The 21,731-nt window shown below is 38.2% G+C and overlaps 1 protein-coding gene across 5 annotated transcripts in view; it reads right to left on the bottom strand.

Moving 5' to 3' along the window:
- The window catches only part of TBC1D22A (TBC1 domain family member 22A), a 470,079-nt gene that overhangs the window by 139,443 nt on the left and 308,905 nt on the right, over positions 1–21,731 (bottom strand). For 2 of the 5 annotated variants that reach the window (XM_075208864.1, XM_075208862.1), the window contains exon 12: positions 2,529–2,717. The exons of 2 other annotated variants lie outside the window; for them this stretch is intronic. In XM_075208864.1, coding sequence (XP_075064965.1) covers positions 2,529–2,717 — 189 coding nt within the window. Of the gene's footprint in view, positions 1–2,528; positions 2,718–8,097; positions 8,330–21,731 lie in introns of those variants that run through there. One more of the 5 variants, XM_075208865.1, reaches the window with a different exon arrangement.

Raw genomic sequence — 21,731 nt, 5'->3', positions numbered from 1 at the left:
AAAATGTTTTGTTGACACTGGATTGTGTTAAGTAATTGACAACAGCAGCATAACATTATTTCCACAGTGCTATCCAGAAGGAATAGCATGTACTATTGTTCAAAGCAAAAAATAAAAGGTATATATGGAGTCATTTAAACTGGGATGTGCCAGTAACTCAGCTGTACCTGTCTCTGTCTGTTTAAGCAGCATAAAACTGACAAAAGATAGATCCAGGATGTCAATTTTGGTAACAATCAACATAAGTTGAATCCTTCGTCCTTCTCTTACCGACAGAAGACCAAGAGAGACCTCTTTAATAAATATATATATCTATAAATATCAATGAAAAAAAACTATGGAGAGATCATAGCTAAAAACAATAGTTAATTTTATTCCATGAACATACAGAAGAACATACAGAAGATGTACTTTCACATGTTATTAAAGTGTTTAAGTCCCACATCTTCAACTGGTGCTCAATTCTCAATATTAGTCCCCAATATTACATTTGTTAGCAACTCTGCATACAAGTTGCTGCATAGATCAGGGAATACTGCCCTAGAGGGTGTACTTCAACTGAAGCCATGATGAAGTGCAAAGTTTTATTTTTGATGGAAATGATTATACTATTATTTTAGGTGAAATACTTTCAGTATTTTGCTCTTGCCTTTTTAATTAGTAGTAGGAAATTAAAGTGTAGAGTCTTTGTGTTTGCCAGTGACTCTAAATCATATAAGTCAGTAAGCTAAGAGCAGCCATGTATATTCTCTGCAAATGAATTTGAACAGACTAGAAGTCTGAGACATGTAACAAATTAGGTTTAATAGAAATCAATGAAAATATATGTATTTGAGAAATAACACAATGTATGTGTTTTGTATAGTAAACACAAGTTGCTAAATTACTTGAGGGGAAAACATCTATTGTAAAGGCAGATCCACATTCATTCTAATCAGTGCATAAAAAAAAAAAATGATGTTCCAAACTTTGGCCCCTATTAATTACTTAACACATTTTTAACACAAACCCTTTCAATTCTTAGCGCAAAAATCTTGAACAGGAAAAGCAATCATGAAAAACTGCTGTTCTTGCGAAGATCCCTCTCTTATCTTTCCTATGGTCACTACCGCAAAGTGATCATCTTTGCGATAGTGACCAGAGAGGAAAGCAGTAGGATGCGGTGAGGGATCCGAAGATCCCTCTACCGCAATGCTCTCCTCTTAGATCATACCTGACAATTTACACATACAGTAATGTACACCAGCCTGAGCTGGCGTACATTATTGTATGTGTAAATGCATTTTCATTCCCTATTAAATTGCGATACAAAGCAGTCCCCATAGACATCTTTGGGGACTGCTCTATATTTCAAAAGAAATTATATCTGCTGCGATGTACTGTTCATATATTTGAACTATAGTTAGATGTGCGGTGGATGCCCCTGAAAATTTAGATGTAAATAATTATTAATAAATAGGCCCATTAAAAAGCATAAAGCTCCCCCACTACTGCATTTTCACACATTGGTAGCAGGGTTTGTTGTTGGATCTCTCCACCATAATTAATTTAGGAAATATACAACAATAACCTTCCATGAGCTAACTGATCCTTCTCCCAAGCACAAACATTCGACCCATAACACTTAGTACCTGCATTCCTAACTTTTTGAGTAAGTGAAGTTGTTTGCCCAACCAATTTCTCTAGTGACAAATTACTAATATACTGTCATTCCTGTGTAGCACTGATCAATTTCTATGTAAGAAACATGTTTTGATCACGTGGCTTGCATGCTTTCTACTTCCCTTACAGGATTGTATAGAATTCATTGATGTAATACTGTATTTATTGCATTACAGTATCAGTGCAATAGTATTTACTATGCTGTTTTTTATTATTAATTCTGCTGCAAAATAGGGTGAGGTGTAAAAAAAAAAAAAAAGTTCAGATTTTGGTATGCTTAAACAATTTGGTTGCCAACAAAACAAAGAATAATATAGTGGACACACATTTATAAGCACTCTGGTGCTCAATTTCCCACAATACCCTTACACAGGATAACATATGCAGAGCCCAATAGCAAATCGACTTACATTTATTCTATATAGCACACAGAATAATAATTTAATGATTATATTATGTCAGAGGGCAATACAGTCACTTTCACCATTTGATCTGCAAGTCAAACATGCTATTGTAGGAATCTCTGCTCATTTTAAGGGACAGATTAAGCCTGACTCCAACTCAGTATAAAAAATTAGGGGTTATTGACTTTGAGGTGTATAATTAATAAATAAAACATTTGACCTCACCACAAATTAACAGGATATAAACACTTTCCCATCTATGCATCCAGGTAATTGTGTAAGATGTAAAGCCTTTGGGCAGAAGCTTCAGCTGTGTGATATATGTAGCAGTGAATATTCTCCCTTATGTCCCAGTCACTATCATTTATTCTGCATCTGGACCTTTAACTCTCTGTGCTCTGATCCTAAATGACTCACTAACAAAATGTGTGGACAGATGTAGAAGAAACAGTAGACTCGAACCGGTAATCTTCCTGTCTTTGACTTGGTCTCCTCTGCAATCTTCCAACTAGTTCTCTTGAAACTCAGATGGATCTTCATATCCTTTACCATGGATACTGAAAATCCTAGTCTGCACATCACACCAGTTTCAAACTGGTTTCCTTCACTATACCACCAACTTTGTCTAGGTCCGTTGGTTAATCTGGGGCTCTGTCCTATATATTAAATAAAAAATCCATGCTGAAGAAGGTAAACACAGTAGGAATAAGAGAAAGCCACAGAATTATCTAAAGCTGAAAGGATGCTACCAGCGAATATTTTGCTGTGCTTCTTGAATAGGTCAAAAAGCATCTCATTACACAATAAATGCATCACCACAAACAGGAGTAATCTGTTCTAACTCCGTTAAACACACACATTTAACAATAACACTGCACATCCAAAAATAATTATATAGTTGAAAGGTAATGTTCTACTTATATACAGTAAAAATATTCTGGATTTGAGAAGTAAACACATTTTGAAGTCATTATAGTAATTAGAGTTTATCAGTCTAATAATACATACTACAGTACACTGTGTGCCAGCTTACTACAGTAAAATACCACATTTACACCAAAAAGATTAAAGCAGCAATTCTACATGGAAGATCTTTTTTCTTTAAAGAACAATTTAAGTACCTATTAAGTCTTCATCTGACATATTTCTTAGCTGTCCTTCTACAAATCACTATTGCCTTTTCAAAATGTCTCTGGAGGATACAAAATATGGCTGCCACACATAGGGGTCTATTTATGATGTAGTGCCAAATTGACACGTAAATTTTCATCCCTTATTACCGCTTTACATAAGTCAAAAAGTCATGCTGGGACAAAGCATCCAATAAGAGGCGCAACCATTTGAAGATCCCTTTCTTGAGATGCTCTTGAGATGGCTAATGCCATCTTCACATCGCGTAAGCTGTTAGGGTCGAGCTTGGTAAATAGGTCCAGAGGCAGTCCCAGGACTGTGGTATGATGCAGAAGTATGCTTAATGCAGGCAATGTTATCTCTGATATCTCTTGCATTAGGCTAATGTTAAATAGCTTCATTCCTTAAGTTTGTCTAAACCACATATACACAGACATTTTCACATGATTTTAGGCTTCAAAAATAGGACTCAGACACTGTTAGTGTGGTACACAGTCTTACAGCTTTTAGCATGTCGTGTGAAATCAGAGGGGGAGGATTTAATATTACACAGAGCATATAAAACTCAGAAGGGTGTTCCAAAGCATCTCTGCTCATACACCATGTGCCAAGTGACTTTGGTTGCCATGGTAGTCCATGACACTAAGCAGAAATTATAAATCATTACGGGCAAACTGAGTAAAAAAAAAACAAGGGATAATAGTAAATACCAACAAATATTATTTGTATTCAGTGTTTTTGAACATTTGCACTGCAATTATTCTAGCTAAACAAACTGAGCTAAATTTTAAAGGCCATTTAAGCATCTTCAGGCAGGATGGCAAACCTGCAGAGTTTTAATAACCCTGATACTTAGTTAGACCATGATTTTACTGCAAAGGAAATTATTTGGAGACATATTGAAAGTTTAACCGAACATAAAAATAGCAGTAGCAAAGGCAGCTTTTGTTCTTCATTGTTTGTCCCTCCTGCATACTGTAAGGACAGGTTATAAAGCAAACCATACATATACTTAAATAATCACATATGAATATTACAGATGATATTTCTCAATAGTATCATTAATGTTTACTTTAATTTAATCATTATTTCCACACAAATGCCTAACAATAATACCTGACATAAATAGCAGGAGCCATCCATAAATAAAAAAAATATTAATGTTATTAATTTGCAAGATTTTATGCAAGATAAAGATGTGAAGTTTCTATTAATCTATGGGTTGAAACACATATGTATGGCCCAAATATATGGGACTCTCATTGTTTAGAGTAGGACCACCCTATTAGCAAAAGCACCATGGAGTGGTGGGTGGCTTCAACATACATTTGCAAATGTGTGCAACTGAGACTTTTGCATTTTTATCTACAGTAGAAATAGCAGATCTGTTGCTGGCTATAGCAGTGTGCTGGGGGGATGTCTGTGTTTGTTCCTTTTAGGATAACCCCACCCTTTCATGCACCTGCTATAACCTATAAATTGATTTGAGCAACTTCCATTTCTTTATTAATCTATGGGTTGGCCATTTGGAAAAAATGTGAAAAAGTCTGACCACATCAAAGGGCAAACATTTCTAGAAACTTCTACAACATGCACTATACAATCACTTTAATCTATTGTGAAAGGGACAATTATTTCTAGCACAGATGAATGTTTTAGATTTTTAAAAGCTATTAAATAATTATAAAACGGTAAAAATTAAAAAAAACGACTCCTAGTGGCACAGTGTATATAGCCCAAATAGTAGTAGGTGACTTGTCCAGCTGCTGTACAGGAAATCTGCGACTTTTTCTATTGCTGATCTAGACTCTAACCATATAATGATCTAGACTCTAACCATATAATGAACTTTGATGAAATCACTGAATGGTGACAAAACGCATAAGGATCATTATTCATTAGTCTAACAGACGTGTACAACTATAAAGGATTCCATCAAATTAACCTTTCATTACCTGCAGCAAATTCTACTTCTCAAATGAGCCAGTCAGTAACAGCTTCATGACATCTTTTGTGGCTATGATCACCTTCGAACAAACACTGTTCTCTTCACACATGATTGGGATTCCTATATGGACACAGTGTAAGGCTGGGTACACACTACAAAGACTTTCGACCAATTTGTTATCACTAAAGATTTAACAAACAACTGAAGTTCCAATCAGTCTGCCAATTCATGTGTACACACTATACACGATTTACCTTCAGATCTGTGGTCTTCATCGCAGTGTAGCAGTGTAGTTGGTCAGTCCTAAAGCTGGGTACACACTACAGAAATTTCGACCAACTTTTTATGCCGAGCGATTTTACATGCGACCGATGGTCCGATCGCTCGGTCCATGGACTGCATACACACTAGCCTTGTTTAGGACGATAAAGGGAAGAGCGGACATCCCTTTAGCGACTTTTTACAGCCGTGTTGTCGTGAACAATGATTTAAATTTCGTACACACTGCAGCGACATTTGCGGAAAATGTAACGAGATACCAAAGACATTAGCATAAAGGGGCAGAGCTTTCACTATAGTTAACTCCCAAAACAGCATAAAAACAGAAGGCTACACTGTCTCTTCATTCATTCCGATTTGTAAACCTACAGTGGCTACAGAAGTACAAGAACAAGCAACTGCACTTCTCCTGCTTGCTGTGGCAAAAAGACTGCTGGTACAGAACCAAAGAGAAAGAAGGAGAAAGAATAAATCTTGTTGGAGCAAAGATTGGTTCAAGAGGAGAGACACGGTCTCTCATATGCCCCTGCTACAGGAGATACGGGACAACAACCCAGATGATTTCAAGAATTTTCTTCATATGAATGATTCAACTTTTCAGGAACTGCTCCAACTAGTAACCCCTCTCATCCAGAAGGAGAACACCCATTTAAGGAGACCCATACCGCCAGAGCAAAGACTGTTGGCAACACTAAGATTTTTGGCATATGGGAGAACACTTTCAGATCTTAAATACAGTACGGCTATTTCACCTCAAGCTCTTGGCATGATAATATCTGAACACCTGTGATGCTATCATCGAAGTTCTCAGTGACCAGTATATGAAGGTTGGTGAAAAGCAATAGTATTTATTGTAAAAATAGCGGTTTACATATTAACATATATAACATTATAAAAATACATTTAACTTGGAATGTGCAATTCATAAATTGTTTGGACCAGAGCAATAGTTTATAATTGTTGGTAGTGCAAAATTTCGCTTGTGTCCATACCAGATGTGTCCCCTGCGTAATGTGGCATCCTAACTGATGGTAATGGCGTGGATGTCATACAAGGTTGAGACATGCCGCTTTGTCCACCCATGGTACCATGCTGCAACTGTGCTGTCTGAAATGTGTATGCTTGTTTGTGTCTATGGTTAGTTGTGGAAATAAATGTGTCCGGCCACAAATTTTCAGCAGTAGCCCTACACATGAGGTTGCACAGCAGCCGCTCCATTTCAGCTTGTATGCGCTTGCTACTACTTCTCATTTTGCTAGCTATTGTTGCTGCGAGGAAATCAAATGTGTCCTGTTCCTTTCTTTTTGTTATCAGAGTGTTAGCGCAATCAATCATCTTTTCTGCTAATGCATCAATTTCTTGTATTTCATTTAGTCTGCGTCTCTTTCGCTTCTGATTGTTTTTTGCTGGTGTATCAGCTTGGGTCACATCTTGCCTGTCAGCAGTTAGCTGGCTTTCACGTGGAGTGCTATTAATTGTTGTAGCATCCTGGTCTTCAACTTCCAGCAAGAGCCCATCAGACAGTAGTGCAGGCTGAAAAAGAGCAAACGAATGAGGGAATGCAATTGCATGCATGTTCAAATGTAAACTATTTACACATCTTTATGTTTCAGTTTCCATTGACAGAGGAAGACTGTAATGTGATAGTGGAAGACTTTGAGAGACTATGGAATTTCCAAAATTGCGGTGGTGCTATTGATGGCAAACATGTCCGAATCATGCCACCATCAAACAGTGGATCTTTCTACTATAACTACAAAGGGTTTTTAAGCATTATTTTAATGGCCATAGTGGATGCGAACTATGAATTCCTATTTCTGGACATTGGAAAAAATGGAAGAGTCTCAGATGGTGGTGAATTGGAGCATACTACCTTCCATAACAAACTACAAAACAATGCCCTAAACCTTCCATCGCGGAGTAGCACAAAATATGGACTAAACTTTGTGTTTGTGGCAAATGACGCCTTTGCATTGCACAACAATGTTTTAAAACCGTACCCTCAAATAAATCTGACCATTGAAAGTCGTATATTTAATTACAGACTGTCACGTGCTCGGCGTGTAGTTGAAAATGCCTTCGGGATTCTAAGAAACAGGTTCCGAGTTTTTCATTCTACAATAAACCTGTGTTTGGACAAAGTCGACAAAGTTGTGATGGCCTGTTGTGTTCTGCATAACTTTCTGCGGCGTAAAAGCAATAGTGGACGTACCACTCAGGTCAATGTGGAAAGTATTGCCGAGGACATGGAGGTAGTGGGCTTGACACCATTGGAGTGTGGACACTCTAAAAACAGTAGTTCATTGGCAAAATTAAATCGTGAAGCGTACCTTACGTATTTCAACGGTGATGGTGTCGTGCCATGGCAGAATGATTGCTTATAACTGTTTATATACATGTTACGCATTATTATTGTGTTGTTGATTGTTTGAACATGAATAAATCTGTTACATGGCAACATTATAATGTACTGTACTTACTGTGCCGCTTGCAGGTATATCATATATGCTTGCTCTACCTCTGTGGATGAACTGCTGTCTGTGGGCATGCTGCTAGTGGACGTACGTGGTGTTTCTTGGTCCCTCACAAAGTGTAACATATCAAAGTACCATAGCTTTGGCACATACACGTCTTCAGCTGCAGTTCCAGATTTTTTTGCTGCTTCAACTTTATTTAATTATTTTTTATACACAGTCCTAAGGTTCTGGGTCTTGCTTTTTGCCCATTCAACAGCTGCTCCAGGGTGATATGGCAGACATGCTTTTACAAGCTCTTGCATCACCATGTTTCGCATCATTCGGTTAGAATACTCTTTGGATTTGGCTTTCCACAAAAATGGGTGAGCCCTGTAGGTTTTAATAAAATCCTTCATTAGGTCAGCATTTCTTTCGTAAGCCATTGTGTTCTGTTTGGGTATAATAAAAAGAAACACAAGTCCCATCTGTGCTGTACAATAAACCAATGCAAGTACACATGTATGTACCAATCAGAAATAACTTACCGTATATGTGAACGAATGTACAGCTCCGAAGAATCGTAAAATCCCTTCGTATGTAATGGTCATGAACGGATTACAGTTATAGAAAAAAAAAATCCATACACGAGGTTATTATACACGAATAGGCATCACCCACAATGCTCCATTCTCTAAATAAACGCCCATGTCTGAGTGTATAAAATTATAGAGGAGCCTGTCTGGCGCCGAGGAACATGAGAAGATGGCGAATGAAGAGAAGGTGTTAGTGGGGGTTGAAGCAATGGAGACGCAGTCACAAATGGTGGTGGAAGGGCCAACAAATGTTGGAAAAGTTAAGGTGGGGGATGGAGATGCTCAAGAAGAATGTACTGCAGTTAAAATAGCAAAGTCAATGAGCCCAAGAGAGATGGAGATAATGGTAAAAGTACTGGACCAGTACGACTACGACTGTCAAAAGCAAAAGTACAGAAAAGTGAATAATAGAAAGGAATTGATAATGCAAAAACTACTGCGATTACTGAAGGAAAAACTTGGAAAGAAAATAAATAAATTCCAAGTCCAGAAGAGGTGGTCGGACCTTAAAAATAAAGAGGCAAGGAGACTGGAGCGAATCCGTAAAAACATTAAAAAAAGTGAGTAGTCCGTGTAGTCGCGTAGTGTACCTATTTTTTTTACCTGCAATAAAACTGTTGCGTTAACACTGTGTTTATTCAGAGTATTTTATAAATATTATTTAATAAAGGTTAATATGACTTTATAACTTTCATAGTTTTTAAACTTTATAAAGGTTACATGAGAAATGATTGCCAACATAGATGCAATGGGTAATAACCCACGTGCTTTATACACGTGTAATGGTCTGCAGCCAGACAGGTGCAATACACATCTATACAAAACACAAGCCTGTGATGTGCGGATTCTGCACCACGTGGGACTGGGATTGACATAAAAAATTAACATACACATGCCCCCCAGGTCGAGGAAGTATCGGAGGATTGTTGTGGATCGGTCGGAAGTTTATACACACTACACAGCTAAAACGAGATTGGAACGAAAATATTAAACGGTACGACCAACCAAATGAGGTGACAATCGTCCATTTGGGCAGACTTTCGACCATCGTGTCACTGCACACACTGACCCGACTTTTGAACGAGCGGTCGTATGTCGGCTGTTTGAGCCGATTATTGGACAAAAACAGTGTAGTGTGTACCCAGCTTAACACACTCATTAACACACAAAATAAACTTTGACTATTCCACAATGTCATTATAAATTTCGTTGGCTTCTTTCTGTGACTCTGAAACCAAATATTCAGTCTCAGAATGAACGGACAAATTATTCCACCTACAGCACTCTCTACATTTAACAACACAGACAGTGACAGGTTCCTGCTCACTCTCTTGGCAGAAAGATGTGTGAGTACATACACACTGCAGGATTGAAGGCTGTTGAAACAGGATTTTTAGTTCCACCGACCAATCAAATGAAACGACCATCAGTACTTTGGAACGACTGTTCTTCATCATGCAAGTATGCACACTACGGTTGTTTATAATGTGTTTGGCCTGATAACTGGCTGAAAAAACTGTAGTGTGTACTCAGCCTTAGGTTCTCTAAGAAACTGCAAGTGTCTGCTAAAAGCGTTTATGTTTCCTGAAACTGCAGTGATTGCATTGTATTTTATTATGCGTTCAGAGCCTTTTGGATTGTGTATCCAATGTTTCATCTGACGGATTAAGGGGCACTTCTTTTGAGATCAGGGGGTAAATGTATCAAGCTGAGAGTTTGTCCGGCGGATTTGAAAAGTGGAGATGTTGCATATAGCAACCAGATTCTAGCTATCATTTTGTAGAATGTACTAAATAAATGATAGCTAGAATCTGATTGGTTTTTCAAACCCTCTGGAAAACTCTCAGCTTGATACATTTACCCCCTAGTATGGTTACAACATAGTACACACTAAGATTTTTGCTGTCATTTGCTAATTAGTGTCCCTTGTTCCCACCTGTGGAGAAATCATTTCAATATCTTTTTGCCTCTATATGACTGCGCAGGAGTTACGGTTAATCTGTGAGTTTTTATTCATCAAGACTATTTCATTATCATCAAGTACTCATAGTTCTCCATGATTAATGGGATTTCTTGTACTTTTTCCTGAGGAATTAAGTTGTGCTTCTCACATGCCGGCATGTTGTAAGATATTAGCACTGCTATTAGTCTCCCAATTAGTTTAAGATCATCATTATTTTTTGTGCATCAAACAGCATTTGTTTATTGTATGCTAAAAAATTATCTTTTATGCTGGTACCAATAAACTATGTTTTTTTTTTATCTATAACATACTCAGTATTTTTACCTGCAGGAGTAGAAGTGTTCTCGATCTCAGCGATATATACATTTTCTATGTTAAAAAATATATGGACTTGTCTCTAACACCTCTTTGCCTGCTCTGTGCCATTTTCATATCATTCTGTGTAGAACACCTGCAAATAACACCATACCCTACCTCCAATTATGTCACATATATCCTTGCTATTAGTCTCAACTATTGTATTGTACGAAGGCAATCACACCAAATAGCCTCCAAGTGTACTTAACAGCACCATAATTAAAACCAGGCTACAATCATATCTCTTAATATTTACAGTAGATTAATACAGAGGGGAAATACATAGAGTAAACTATAGCACTAGAGTCTCTTTATATATACACAACTAATATCCTGTAATGAGCATGTATATCATTGGCATGAACTGTAAATAAAGATGACACACTAAAAGAGTACACTTTATTTTAGAGTAACTGTACAACTCCAGTATTGCTCATAAGCATTTTTACAAATCTCTGATAAATGTCTCTGAGTGTAAATCTTATGTCAATCTATGTGTGTACACATTAGACATGAGATGGACTGTATATGAACATACCATCAAAGCTGTATTCCAATTTAACATTTGTTCAGGAAAATATGCCATCCAAAAAGATCAAAAGTATTTTGACATTACTGTAAGCTTAAATATGATTATTTTGCATATGCTTTTGGACTGTTTTAATGATATAGCTAGTAAACATACACAAACAAAGAATTCTTGGGAGACCTTAGAGAGGCAGTCTTGAAAGACTTAAACCAAAGGCATTGACTAGATTGTCTTGAAGTAGAGGTGTAGTTTAACACTACATGCAATTTCAGCTCATTTCCCAGATTTTAAGTGGAACAAGATAGAAAGGGCTAGAGGAACCTACAGAAAAGACAAACAGATGTGGTAATCCAAGAAAAAAGCGAAACTAATTATGACAAATAGTCACCAATGTCTCCATCTATAAAAAAACAAACCAAAAACATTATACATTTTGATTATGGTGCACAATGAGGTCAGTATGGACCTTTAAATGCTTTATTGAAATGCTTATCTAGAATATGCCCTTGGGTTGATCATTTCAACAGGGCTAGAGGCCAAAGCACACCTCTGAGCATATAAAATACATTATTCAAGTTTTGCCCTTTGGTTTAAGCAAAAGGTTAGCCCTAACTTTTATAGCGCAATTGTGGGGAGAGTTAGATAAATGCCGGTGCCAAGGTCTTCTGGTTCTTTGTAGTCAAGGGTCTACAATTCCAATGCTGTGCTTGCAAATTTTGTAAACCATTTTGTTATTTATCATTTTATTGTTGGAGGTGATATCCAATTTAACAAATATGTTAAAAATGTAACATTATACATTATTGCTTATCATTCAAAGAGTACAGTTAATCTACAAAAATTAAATACCTGTTCTTTAAATCTGAAACGTAGACTTTTTGGACCCACTTTAGTTTTCCAATGAAATCTACAATATTATTCAATTATGAAAGCGAACTCTGAAAGCTTAATTGAATATGCACAAGTCACTGATGAGTTCTATGACCATGTATAAAGGTTGCAAGTGATTTGATTAGGAGCAAAGACTTGGTATATCCTAATTAACTACAAAAGTTGGTATGTTATAAAATATACTGAAGGATTTAATATGCATATTTTACTACTCGTACTTGCCAATTATTTTCCATCTAAAATGTATATGTTATGCTTACCAGACCATCCAGGGTTGTGAATGATGGAACTATACAGCCAATATTAAATTCAAAGCTGATATTATTGCATAATTAAATTATGCAAAATAGTGTCCTTATTATAATAGGCATAAGATTCAAATAGCATTAATCAGTATAATATAATTTTTAGTTAATCGGAACTATAATAATATTTCGAGTAACATTTTGTTTAGGAATAGAAAAAAATAACAGCCAAATGGCATGTTTGTGAATGTATGGCCATGCTCCCGAGTGTCACTCTGCAGAGAGGCAGTGGTGATGAAAAGTCTCATAAATCAGGGAAAGGCTGGATCCATCTTTCTTCTTTGTAACTTCTAGAAGAAATACACATACCAGCTTTACTCATTTACACAAGGTCTTTTGGCAAGCTTTTATTTCTCCCAGTGTGATTATAAACTGTGAACCTGCCGCATTGTAAGTTTATCTGGAGAGTGATAAAAAAAAAAAGAAAAAAAATCCAAAGCAGAATTGTTTCAAACCTGGCTCTGTGCAGCTCTATATAATAACATATAACAACATAGTATCTGTGTAAGCACCGGGATTAGTGAATGTTAAATAAGATATAATTTAAAAAAATCTAATGGAAATTTAGTCTTATAGGGCTACGGAATATGTTGGTGATATGAAAATAAATATTGAGGATTCTTAGCATAATACTAGGAATAACAGATGATATAGAGTGACCTCCAAGGCATTTAACAAAGGACAGCCTTAAACTAATAGTAATATATAATGCCTTAAACCGGTAAACTAATAAAAACAAAAACGTAATGATGAATACAAAGTCTAATTTCATTCTTGCATGGGACAATGCCAACCAAATGTGATCGGAAATAAAATAAAGTCAACCTTAGTATTAGGCACAATTTGTCTATATATTAGATGAAATCTTTACTATACTTATAGTAATGTTTCACAACACACTCTTTTATTTCCTAATGCCCCAAATTATTTAAATTGTTTTACTTATTTTATCTTCAACCTTTATTTTTTCCAAATGTCTGCATGTTCCTAATATGCCAAAATTTCCACCAGAGCTAACTCTGCCTATATTTGCCAGGCCCACCACACTAAACCAACCCCTTTACCCACGTCTACCAGACCAACCAATGCTACATTGCCCATTCTCCATTTTGTTTTTATTTCTGTCTTCCATCACATCCTTTTTCTTTCCCTAAATGCCCCCTGGCACATTTTTCCTAATACGCTTCTTTAGTGTTTCCACCATCAATTGCTTCTCAATCTTATCCACCCCCTAGTTTTCTCAAAATGTCTTCATCCCTTGTCTATCTTCAATTTCCCTTCCTCATCTCCCAATTTATCCTTACTGCATCAGAGACAGAGTGAGACTTACAGATCTATTCCATCAGACAGGAGGTAGTGAGTCAACAGGCAGGAACTTTAAATAAATATAAACAGCAATGTGGGCTATTCATTTACTAGTTCCTTATCTTTCCAGTGTCTTTTTAGACTTGCACTCACCCATCTGACTGGACGTTTGGTATTATCAACTGTTGTCCTTGTGGCCCGAGAGGACGAATCTCTCAATTGGCATCCTGTGCCTATGCAATCCCAGGCATGATGTAAGCATTCATTATAGGTTTTGTATTCTGTATACATGCTATTGTTTATATGGACACAATTTTTGCTGACACTTGCAAAGGTTGCTTTTAGCCAATATGATTTAACCCAGCATCTCTGGCTACACAGCCTTGTGCTGCCCATTAGCGAAACCATAATGGTCAATGACTGTACTTACATGTATAAGGGCCAGGGGCAACTGAGGACAGGTGAACACATCATGCTCTAATGAAAAAGGTGCTCCTAATGGTCTGGCTACAATTTATGACTTACTGGTGTCACCAGTAGAAATTACAGCATTATCTAAGGCAGTGAGAGACAATGTGAAATAGCTGGATGGCTGACCCTCCAGCCTTCAAAGGGGCCGGACAGAGGAGGGAGGGAGAGCACAGTGCACTCCCTACATCTTTAGGAATGCTGCATGATATCACTGCACTGTGCAAAGGAGGCCATGTGTTGCAGAAGTCAGCTGCCTGCTGGTTGGGGAGGGGGTGGCACAGGCAAAGGCACGGCGCGCCGCCTGTTGCCCACTGCTGATCTAAGGTATCAGGAAAGTATTTAAAGTATCTGACAATTTAAATTTCTGCCTCTTATAGTGCTGAAACAAGATGAATTGGACATGGGCGAAAAAGTATGTAATTATTTCCTAAATAGAAGAGCTGGTCTAAAGTTAAAAATGACTATGGTAATAAATAAAAAAAAAAAAGGACTTTAAAGGTTTAGGCTCCTTTCACGTTTTTACTATAGCTTTGTCTTTGATTGCATTCCATTACCCACACACAAATGGCATTTAAATCAGAGGCAAACATAGCAGTTCCCTAGGAAACATCACCACCTACTTCCCATTGTAACACGCTGAAATTACAATCTGTTCTATTCTCAGAGAGATGAAGTTTAGCTTGCATTACAAAGTTCACAAGAACAATTTTTCAAAGGTAGCATTGGTAAAAGCTCTATATGATTTGAAGTGTGGACAGATGTGAATAAATGAGTGAAGCCTTATAGTAAGATAGGTTCCTGTTTTAGTCATGTATAATCTGGCAAACTATTTTACTTCTTTGGCTACTCAAATTGCTTAGCTACATGTTTTTTTTTTCTTTAACTATTTATTTTGAGAAATAGCAATCATGTACAGATAAGAATTAACAAATAATACATTTGCAGGAATAGAAATAAAAACAGAGAACAGTATATATCATGGGTATCTGTCAACGAAGCTGAAAATATTTGAGTATCAAATATCCAAGACAGCCATAGGATGTCAATAAACAGACCGGCAAATATACAATTGTTATCCAGAATACACAAGACACTATAACATTTTATAACAATATAATGGGGGGGGAGGGGGGTACGAGGGGAGGGGGGGGGGTACTGGTCGCCACCGAGAATGAAGGAAAAAGAGAACACACTTCCCTTTATCCCTTCCCTTCATCTTGTCCTTTTTAAGAAGAGAGACAAATAATTAAAAATAAAAATAAATAAATAAAAGAGGGGCAATAAAAGTTTCAAAGGAGATTACTACTTAGATTCTCTGAGGAGGGAGACTGCATTAAGAGTCAGGCCACCTATGACTACAGGGAGTTCTTTTTTTTTTTAGGAGGAAGGAGTTGGTACAAGAGGTATGGGGTTATAAGTAAAGCCAAGGAGCCCATATCTGGTGAAATTTATCACCCTTATCATGCAGATGGTATGTAATCTGTTCCATCCAGGCAATAAACCAGAAATAGGATCGCAGGGCCGCCATAGTGGGAGGCTCAACTTGTTTCCAAGACTTAGCTACTAGGCATCGCGCAGCTGCAAGGACATGGGAAGCCAATTTCGCAGACTCTCTATCATCAATCAATCAGAGGGTAACAGAGAAGAAAAGACCATGGGTCTTTCCGGACAGGGCATGGAAGGAGGGAGGAGAGGAGGGCCCTAACTCGATCCCAAAAGGAGGATATTTTAGGGCAGGACCACCAAATATGAAAAAAGGAACCCATCTGGCCACAACCCCGCCAACATAATGGAGAACTAGAGGGGAACATTTTAGTGAGTTTGTCAGGTGTGTAGTACCACCTATAGTATACTTTATATGCGTTCTCCTTTACCGAAGTGGAAATAGAGCTGGTGGCGACTTGATCCCTTATGATTTCCCAATAATCCTCCTCAGGAGGGGGGGCAGATCCCTCTCCCCCACTCCCTCTCATGCCTACCGCCCGGAGGAAAAAGTACATTGAGAATTAAGCTGTAGATAAAGGAGATCGTGCCCCTACCCAAAGGTGAGGAGAGACATAGGGATTCAAAAGGAGACCTAAGAGGGGGGAGAAGAGCTCCCCCGAGGAGAGAGCCCACAAAGTGTCTTAACTGGAAATACTCGTAGAAATTAGGATGGAGACTTGGATATTTAGAACGTAGAGCATCCCAGGAGATGAAGGCCCCCTGAACTAATAGGTCTCCGACAAATCGAACTCCCGCAGTGACCCAGGGACTATAGAAGGCAGAGGAGAGCCCAGGAGGGAACGCAGGGTTACCCCAAAGAGGTAGGACAGTAGGAGAGGGTACCAGGATATTCTGAGATGGTGTCGGCAGGTCTCCCATATTGCAGCTGAGAATAGTAAGGTAGGGCATTGGGAGGTGAGGGGAGATCTAATTTGCTTAGAGAGACCCCATATACAGGACAAAATTGGAAAATTAAGATAAGCAGATTTGATGTCAACCCACGACAGTGCCGCGGGGGGGGGGGGGGGGGCAAAGGAGGCTACAATCTGGCTCAGTTGAGCCGCCCAAAAGTAAATATTCAAATCCGGGAAACCCCTACTTCCACCTCTGGTGGGTCTCTTTAAGAGAGCCAGCTTAATTCTAGGAGACCGGTCGTTCCAGATAAATCTAGAGACATTTTTTGATAGATGTCAGGTCCGAAAATGGGACTCGAACAGGAAGGGTTTGGAAATAATAGAGGAGCTTAGGAAGGAGGTTCATCTTGACAGAGATGACCCTGCCCAGCCACGAAATGATCAATGAGCGCCAGGAGAACAGTTCAGACTTGATCTTAGCAAAGAGGCCCTTGTAGTTCTCCCGGTAGAGGGAGTCATAGGAGTCGGTAATAAAGATACCTAAGTATTTAATTTTCTTTCTCTGCCACCGAAAGTTAAAGCGGGAAGTGAGTACCAGTCCTTCTGTGGAGGGAATGTTAAGGAGAAGAGCTTCCGATTTCGTAATATTGATCTTGTAACCTGAGAGGGGCCCATATTGATGTAATATGCTAAAGAGTCCAGGGAGAGACTTCTCAGGCTGCAGGAGAGTCAGAAGGACATTGTCCGCAAAGAGAGAGAGCTTACTCTCCAGATTCCCCGTTAGCACACCCTGTATGCTCGGGCAGGCCCGGATAGAGGCCGCAAGAGGCTCTATAATAAGGGCAAAGATGAGAGAAGACAGAGGGCACCCCTGGCGCGTACCGTTGGATATGGTGATAAGGTCAGAGGGAGAGCCGTTGATCGTGACTCTTGCGGAGGGTCGGGAGTATAAGGCTTGAATTCCCGTGAGGAGGTTACCCGAAATCCCAAACGCCGACAAGGCTCGGGACATAAAGCTGCAGGAGATCCTGTCAAAAGCCTTCTTGGCATCAAGGGAGAGAACAATGGCCAGGGCCTTCCTGGTATTAATGATATGAATCAGATCAACGACTCTCCTAGTATTGTCTCTGGCCTGACGACCCGGTATAAAGCCAACCTGGTCATAATGTATAAGGGAGGGAAGGACCGAATTTAGTCTATTAGCCAAAATTTTAGCATATAATTTAACATCTGTATTAAGCAGAGAGATAGGGTGATAACTAGCGCAGTCATGAACATCCTTACCCTCTTTATGGATAACGAAGATCCGAGCCTCCAAAGAATCCCTAGACCAGGAACCCCCAGTCAGGATTGAGTTGAATAGGGTGTGCAAACGGGGGACCAGGAGCCCAGCAAACTTCTTATAGTATACAGCAGTAAAGCCGTCCGGCCCTGGAGCCTTTCCCGTTTTCTGAGATTTTATGGTTTGTTCGATTTCCTCTCTAGTAATCACGTCCCCCAGAAGAGTACTAGCCTGTGGAGAGAGTTTGCGAAGCTTAGCAGAAGAAAGAAAAGATTCAATCAACTGCGAGTGTTGCTGGGAGACTAGAGGATCAGACGGTTGGGGAAGATTATAAAGTTAGTGTAATAGGATTGGAAGGCAGCACGTATCCGCTGGGGGTCATAGTGTAAAATTCCCTCGGAGTCCCTAATAGCCAGGAGATTCCGGACCGCTATCTTAGCTCTAAGTTTGGTGGCCAGCAATCTATCGGCCTTGTCGCCCTTTTCATAGTAGCGCTGATTGAGCCACTTCAGCTTATTAGCAACCTGATGGGACAGCAAAAGATTTAGTTCACCACGGACAAAGCAATTTCCTGGAGAACCAAGGGATCAGGGTTCAATTTGTGGCGTTGCTCTAGAGCTCTCAGCGAGTCCGTCAGCTGGATAGTTTTAGCCACACGGAATCGCTTAGTCCGAGACGCCAAGGCAATAAGATGACCCCCGTATTACCGCCTTATGGGCGTCCCAAAGAGTCATAGGAAAGATATCAGAGGTGTCGTTCGTCTCAAAGTATTCAGAGAAGAGAATTTAGGTGAGTAGTGGTTTCTTTATCATGCAGGAGTGATTCGTTGATTCTCCAGGTTGCTCCAGGAGGGCGGTGAGCAAGGGAGGTGAGTACAGCGGAAACAGGGGCATGGTCTGACCAGGTCACAGGGAAGATTTGGGAGGAGCTAAGTTTAAGAGTGAGGTCGTGGGTGAGCAGGATCATGTCAATCCAGGAGTAGGTATTATGGGGAGAAGAGAAGAAGGTATAGTCCCTGGCCAAGGGGTCTAATACTCTCCATGAGTCATATAAGTTATGGAGTTTCAGAAAAGCCTGTAAGCCAGCTCTGGTGTGGGCATCTCTCCTCAGAGGAGAAGAGGAGGGGCCTGCGGAACGATCAATAGTTAAAGGCTAAAACGCTTAGCTACATTTTTATTTCCACAAACAAAACAGAAATATATAAGTACAGTAGTATATTTGTAGACAACAAAAAAAATAGCGTAAAAAATAAACTACACTGCCGAAAAACAATATTATTCCTGCATATTCTGAAGTCATTGGAGAATAGTGTTGCTTTCAAAGGTCTATAATGTGCATGTGTTTGGAAGGCGATGAACATTTTTTGTAATGTTGAAAATGTGTAAATTCAATACCGTCAAGCTCACCACTAAGAAATCTCTCCCTAATCTGACAAAAATCCACATTGCTAGTAAGACTGTTAAGGATCTTGTAGAAATGGGGAGCTCATTGCAGCAAATTGACCAATAAGCAAATTTTGTAAATGTAAAGGAGCCTTACTAGTTTATATATCTTTGCATTTCAGTTACCAAAATGTTAAAATAAACTATTTTTTTATGTCATCTTTATAGTCCTTGAAAAAAACAAACTGCCTCTTCAACTAAAGCCCATATACTTTGGATGACAGCTCTATTCCTATAGACCTAACATCCTGGAGCCTAAATCATGTCTTGAAACTATCCTATAATTTTAGCACATGTATTTTTGTGGGATGTTTCTTTTTGTTCTTGTTTGGCTGTAATAAAAACCTTACTGAGAAGGGAACACAATGCTAGAAGTCAGGAACGCTCCCATAAAATCTTAAGTGAAGAAAGCTCCCAATAAACCTAATGGACGTTTATGAATGCTATTGTAATGCATTGAATGCCTCTAATATTTAATGACAGTAAGAAAAACAAAAAAACCTGTTCTATTTATGTTGATACATTATATACTTTTCAGCTTAAGCACAGCTAAATTGGCACATTTAATGTATATCAGATCTGATGAAATAATCAAACCAGCTGATTCAATTAACACACAAGCAGTGGTGCTGGAAGCCAAAGATGAAACCATGGCAAAGAGTTAAAACATGAAAACCATAGAAAACTTATCACATAAAAATGTAAAATCTGTATATGCAAAAAAAAGTTGGCAATAGAAGTGTTTCCATGTATAAACATCCATCTGTGAGAATGAAGGTGCCAAAATATATTTTGCCAATTTCAGAGACTAAGTTGATTCAACTGATGACACATTTAATAGCAATATCTAAATATGTTTATTTGTTGGATTATAAACATTAATTAAATTGTATTTTCCCCAAGTACATGTAATGGACAAAGTTAGCTATGAGTTGCAAAATATAATTTTTGTTGAAACCTGCAACTCATTTTCACAACTGTTTTCTTTTTCTTTCTTTCTTTTCTTGTTTCATTGCTCACAAAACACAAAATCAATAGTCAAGCATTAAGGAATATCTTTAGATTATCAATGTGAGCCTTACCAAGCAACTGTCCATGATAACACGCTTAAACAAACAAAATAACACACATCAGTCAAATACTGTGCAAAATCGATGCCAAACCTAATGCCAGTAAAGCTTATATCCAGATATCTAAAGCACAACAAAAACGCTCATGCGTCGGGCAGCTCCTGGAATTAGTCTAATCCCCTTGCTACAACAGCTACAAAGTTAATTATCACTTTTAAAGTTAAGAGTGCTGTAGCATGTTAAAATGTTTGACAGCTGACAGCCTATGAATTCAATTTTTGAGGACACTGCTGCTGGTCAGGTGTATCTACGTATATAACAATCAATGCATTCTATGCAAAAATAAGATACTTCTTTCCATCATGAACTGATCACAGGTTATGAAAGCAATGCATTACTTTACTCCGCCGCAAAAAAATATTAGCTAATACAGTAGTTTTTGCCAGCAGTCATCCAATAGTCTGCAATAGTTCCTAACACTACTATGTACAGTGTGTGGAATATAGCAGAAACAAACCCCCATATGTGCCGCATAATTTACACGGACAACAATGAAATATAATATGAAGCATGTGAATGGCCACAGAAAATGATGCAGGCATACTTAATCATGCCTCTACAATTATCCTATATCCCAGTCTGAGAATGCAATTTTTTTTTCTAGGTGGGGGTTGTTGTGTACAGTTGTATACAGTACATTTTGCAAAATTGTAAATAAGCAAATCATACCATAAATTTAATTTTGTAAATTTTGTTTGTCCTGTGACTGGACAGGGGATGTGGTTTGAATAAAGGGAGGAACTAAGCAACAACTAATTCACAACTTGATAAATACAGTATACTGCAAAAAGTAAAAGCCTTTCAATGTCAATCTAGGATTTATTTTCCCTGTATTTACCACATATTTAAACAGAGTTGGTTCAGTGGCATAGTAATTAGTTTTTGCACACTTACATTTCTACTAAACTCTGCTTAAAGCAAAGAGATAAAGACATATTAAGATGAAATACAGCCCAGCACCACAATAAACTATAAAATGCAGATTCAAATTTACAATGTGATTTACAAAAGCTCGACAAGCATTTTGGTTCTAGTCACCTGGGAATTAGGTTTATTAGATCAGATAAGCTGCACTAAGAAGCATAAAAGGAATTTACTAAAGCATAACAATCATTTTCATCCTATTTGAACTAATCATATGTAATATTGGTAACCTTGATTAACAGAATCTGGAAATAGAGGAAGTTGCAGAGTAGATATATGAATTGAGAGAATTCTGTTTCTATGAATGTAACTTGTACCAG

Source organism: Mixophyes fleayi, chromosome 4 (assembly GCF_038048845.1).
Source record: "Mixophyes fleayi isolate aMixFle1 chromosome 4, aMixFle1.hap1, whole genome shotgun sequence".
Taxonomy (NCBI): Eukaryota; Metazoa; Chordata; class Amphibia; order Anura; family Limnodynastidae; genus Mixophyes; species Mixophyes fleayi.
Note: the sequence above shows the minus strand (reverse complement) of the source record. Positions and strands in the feature narration are given on the sequence as shown.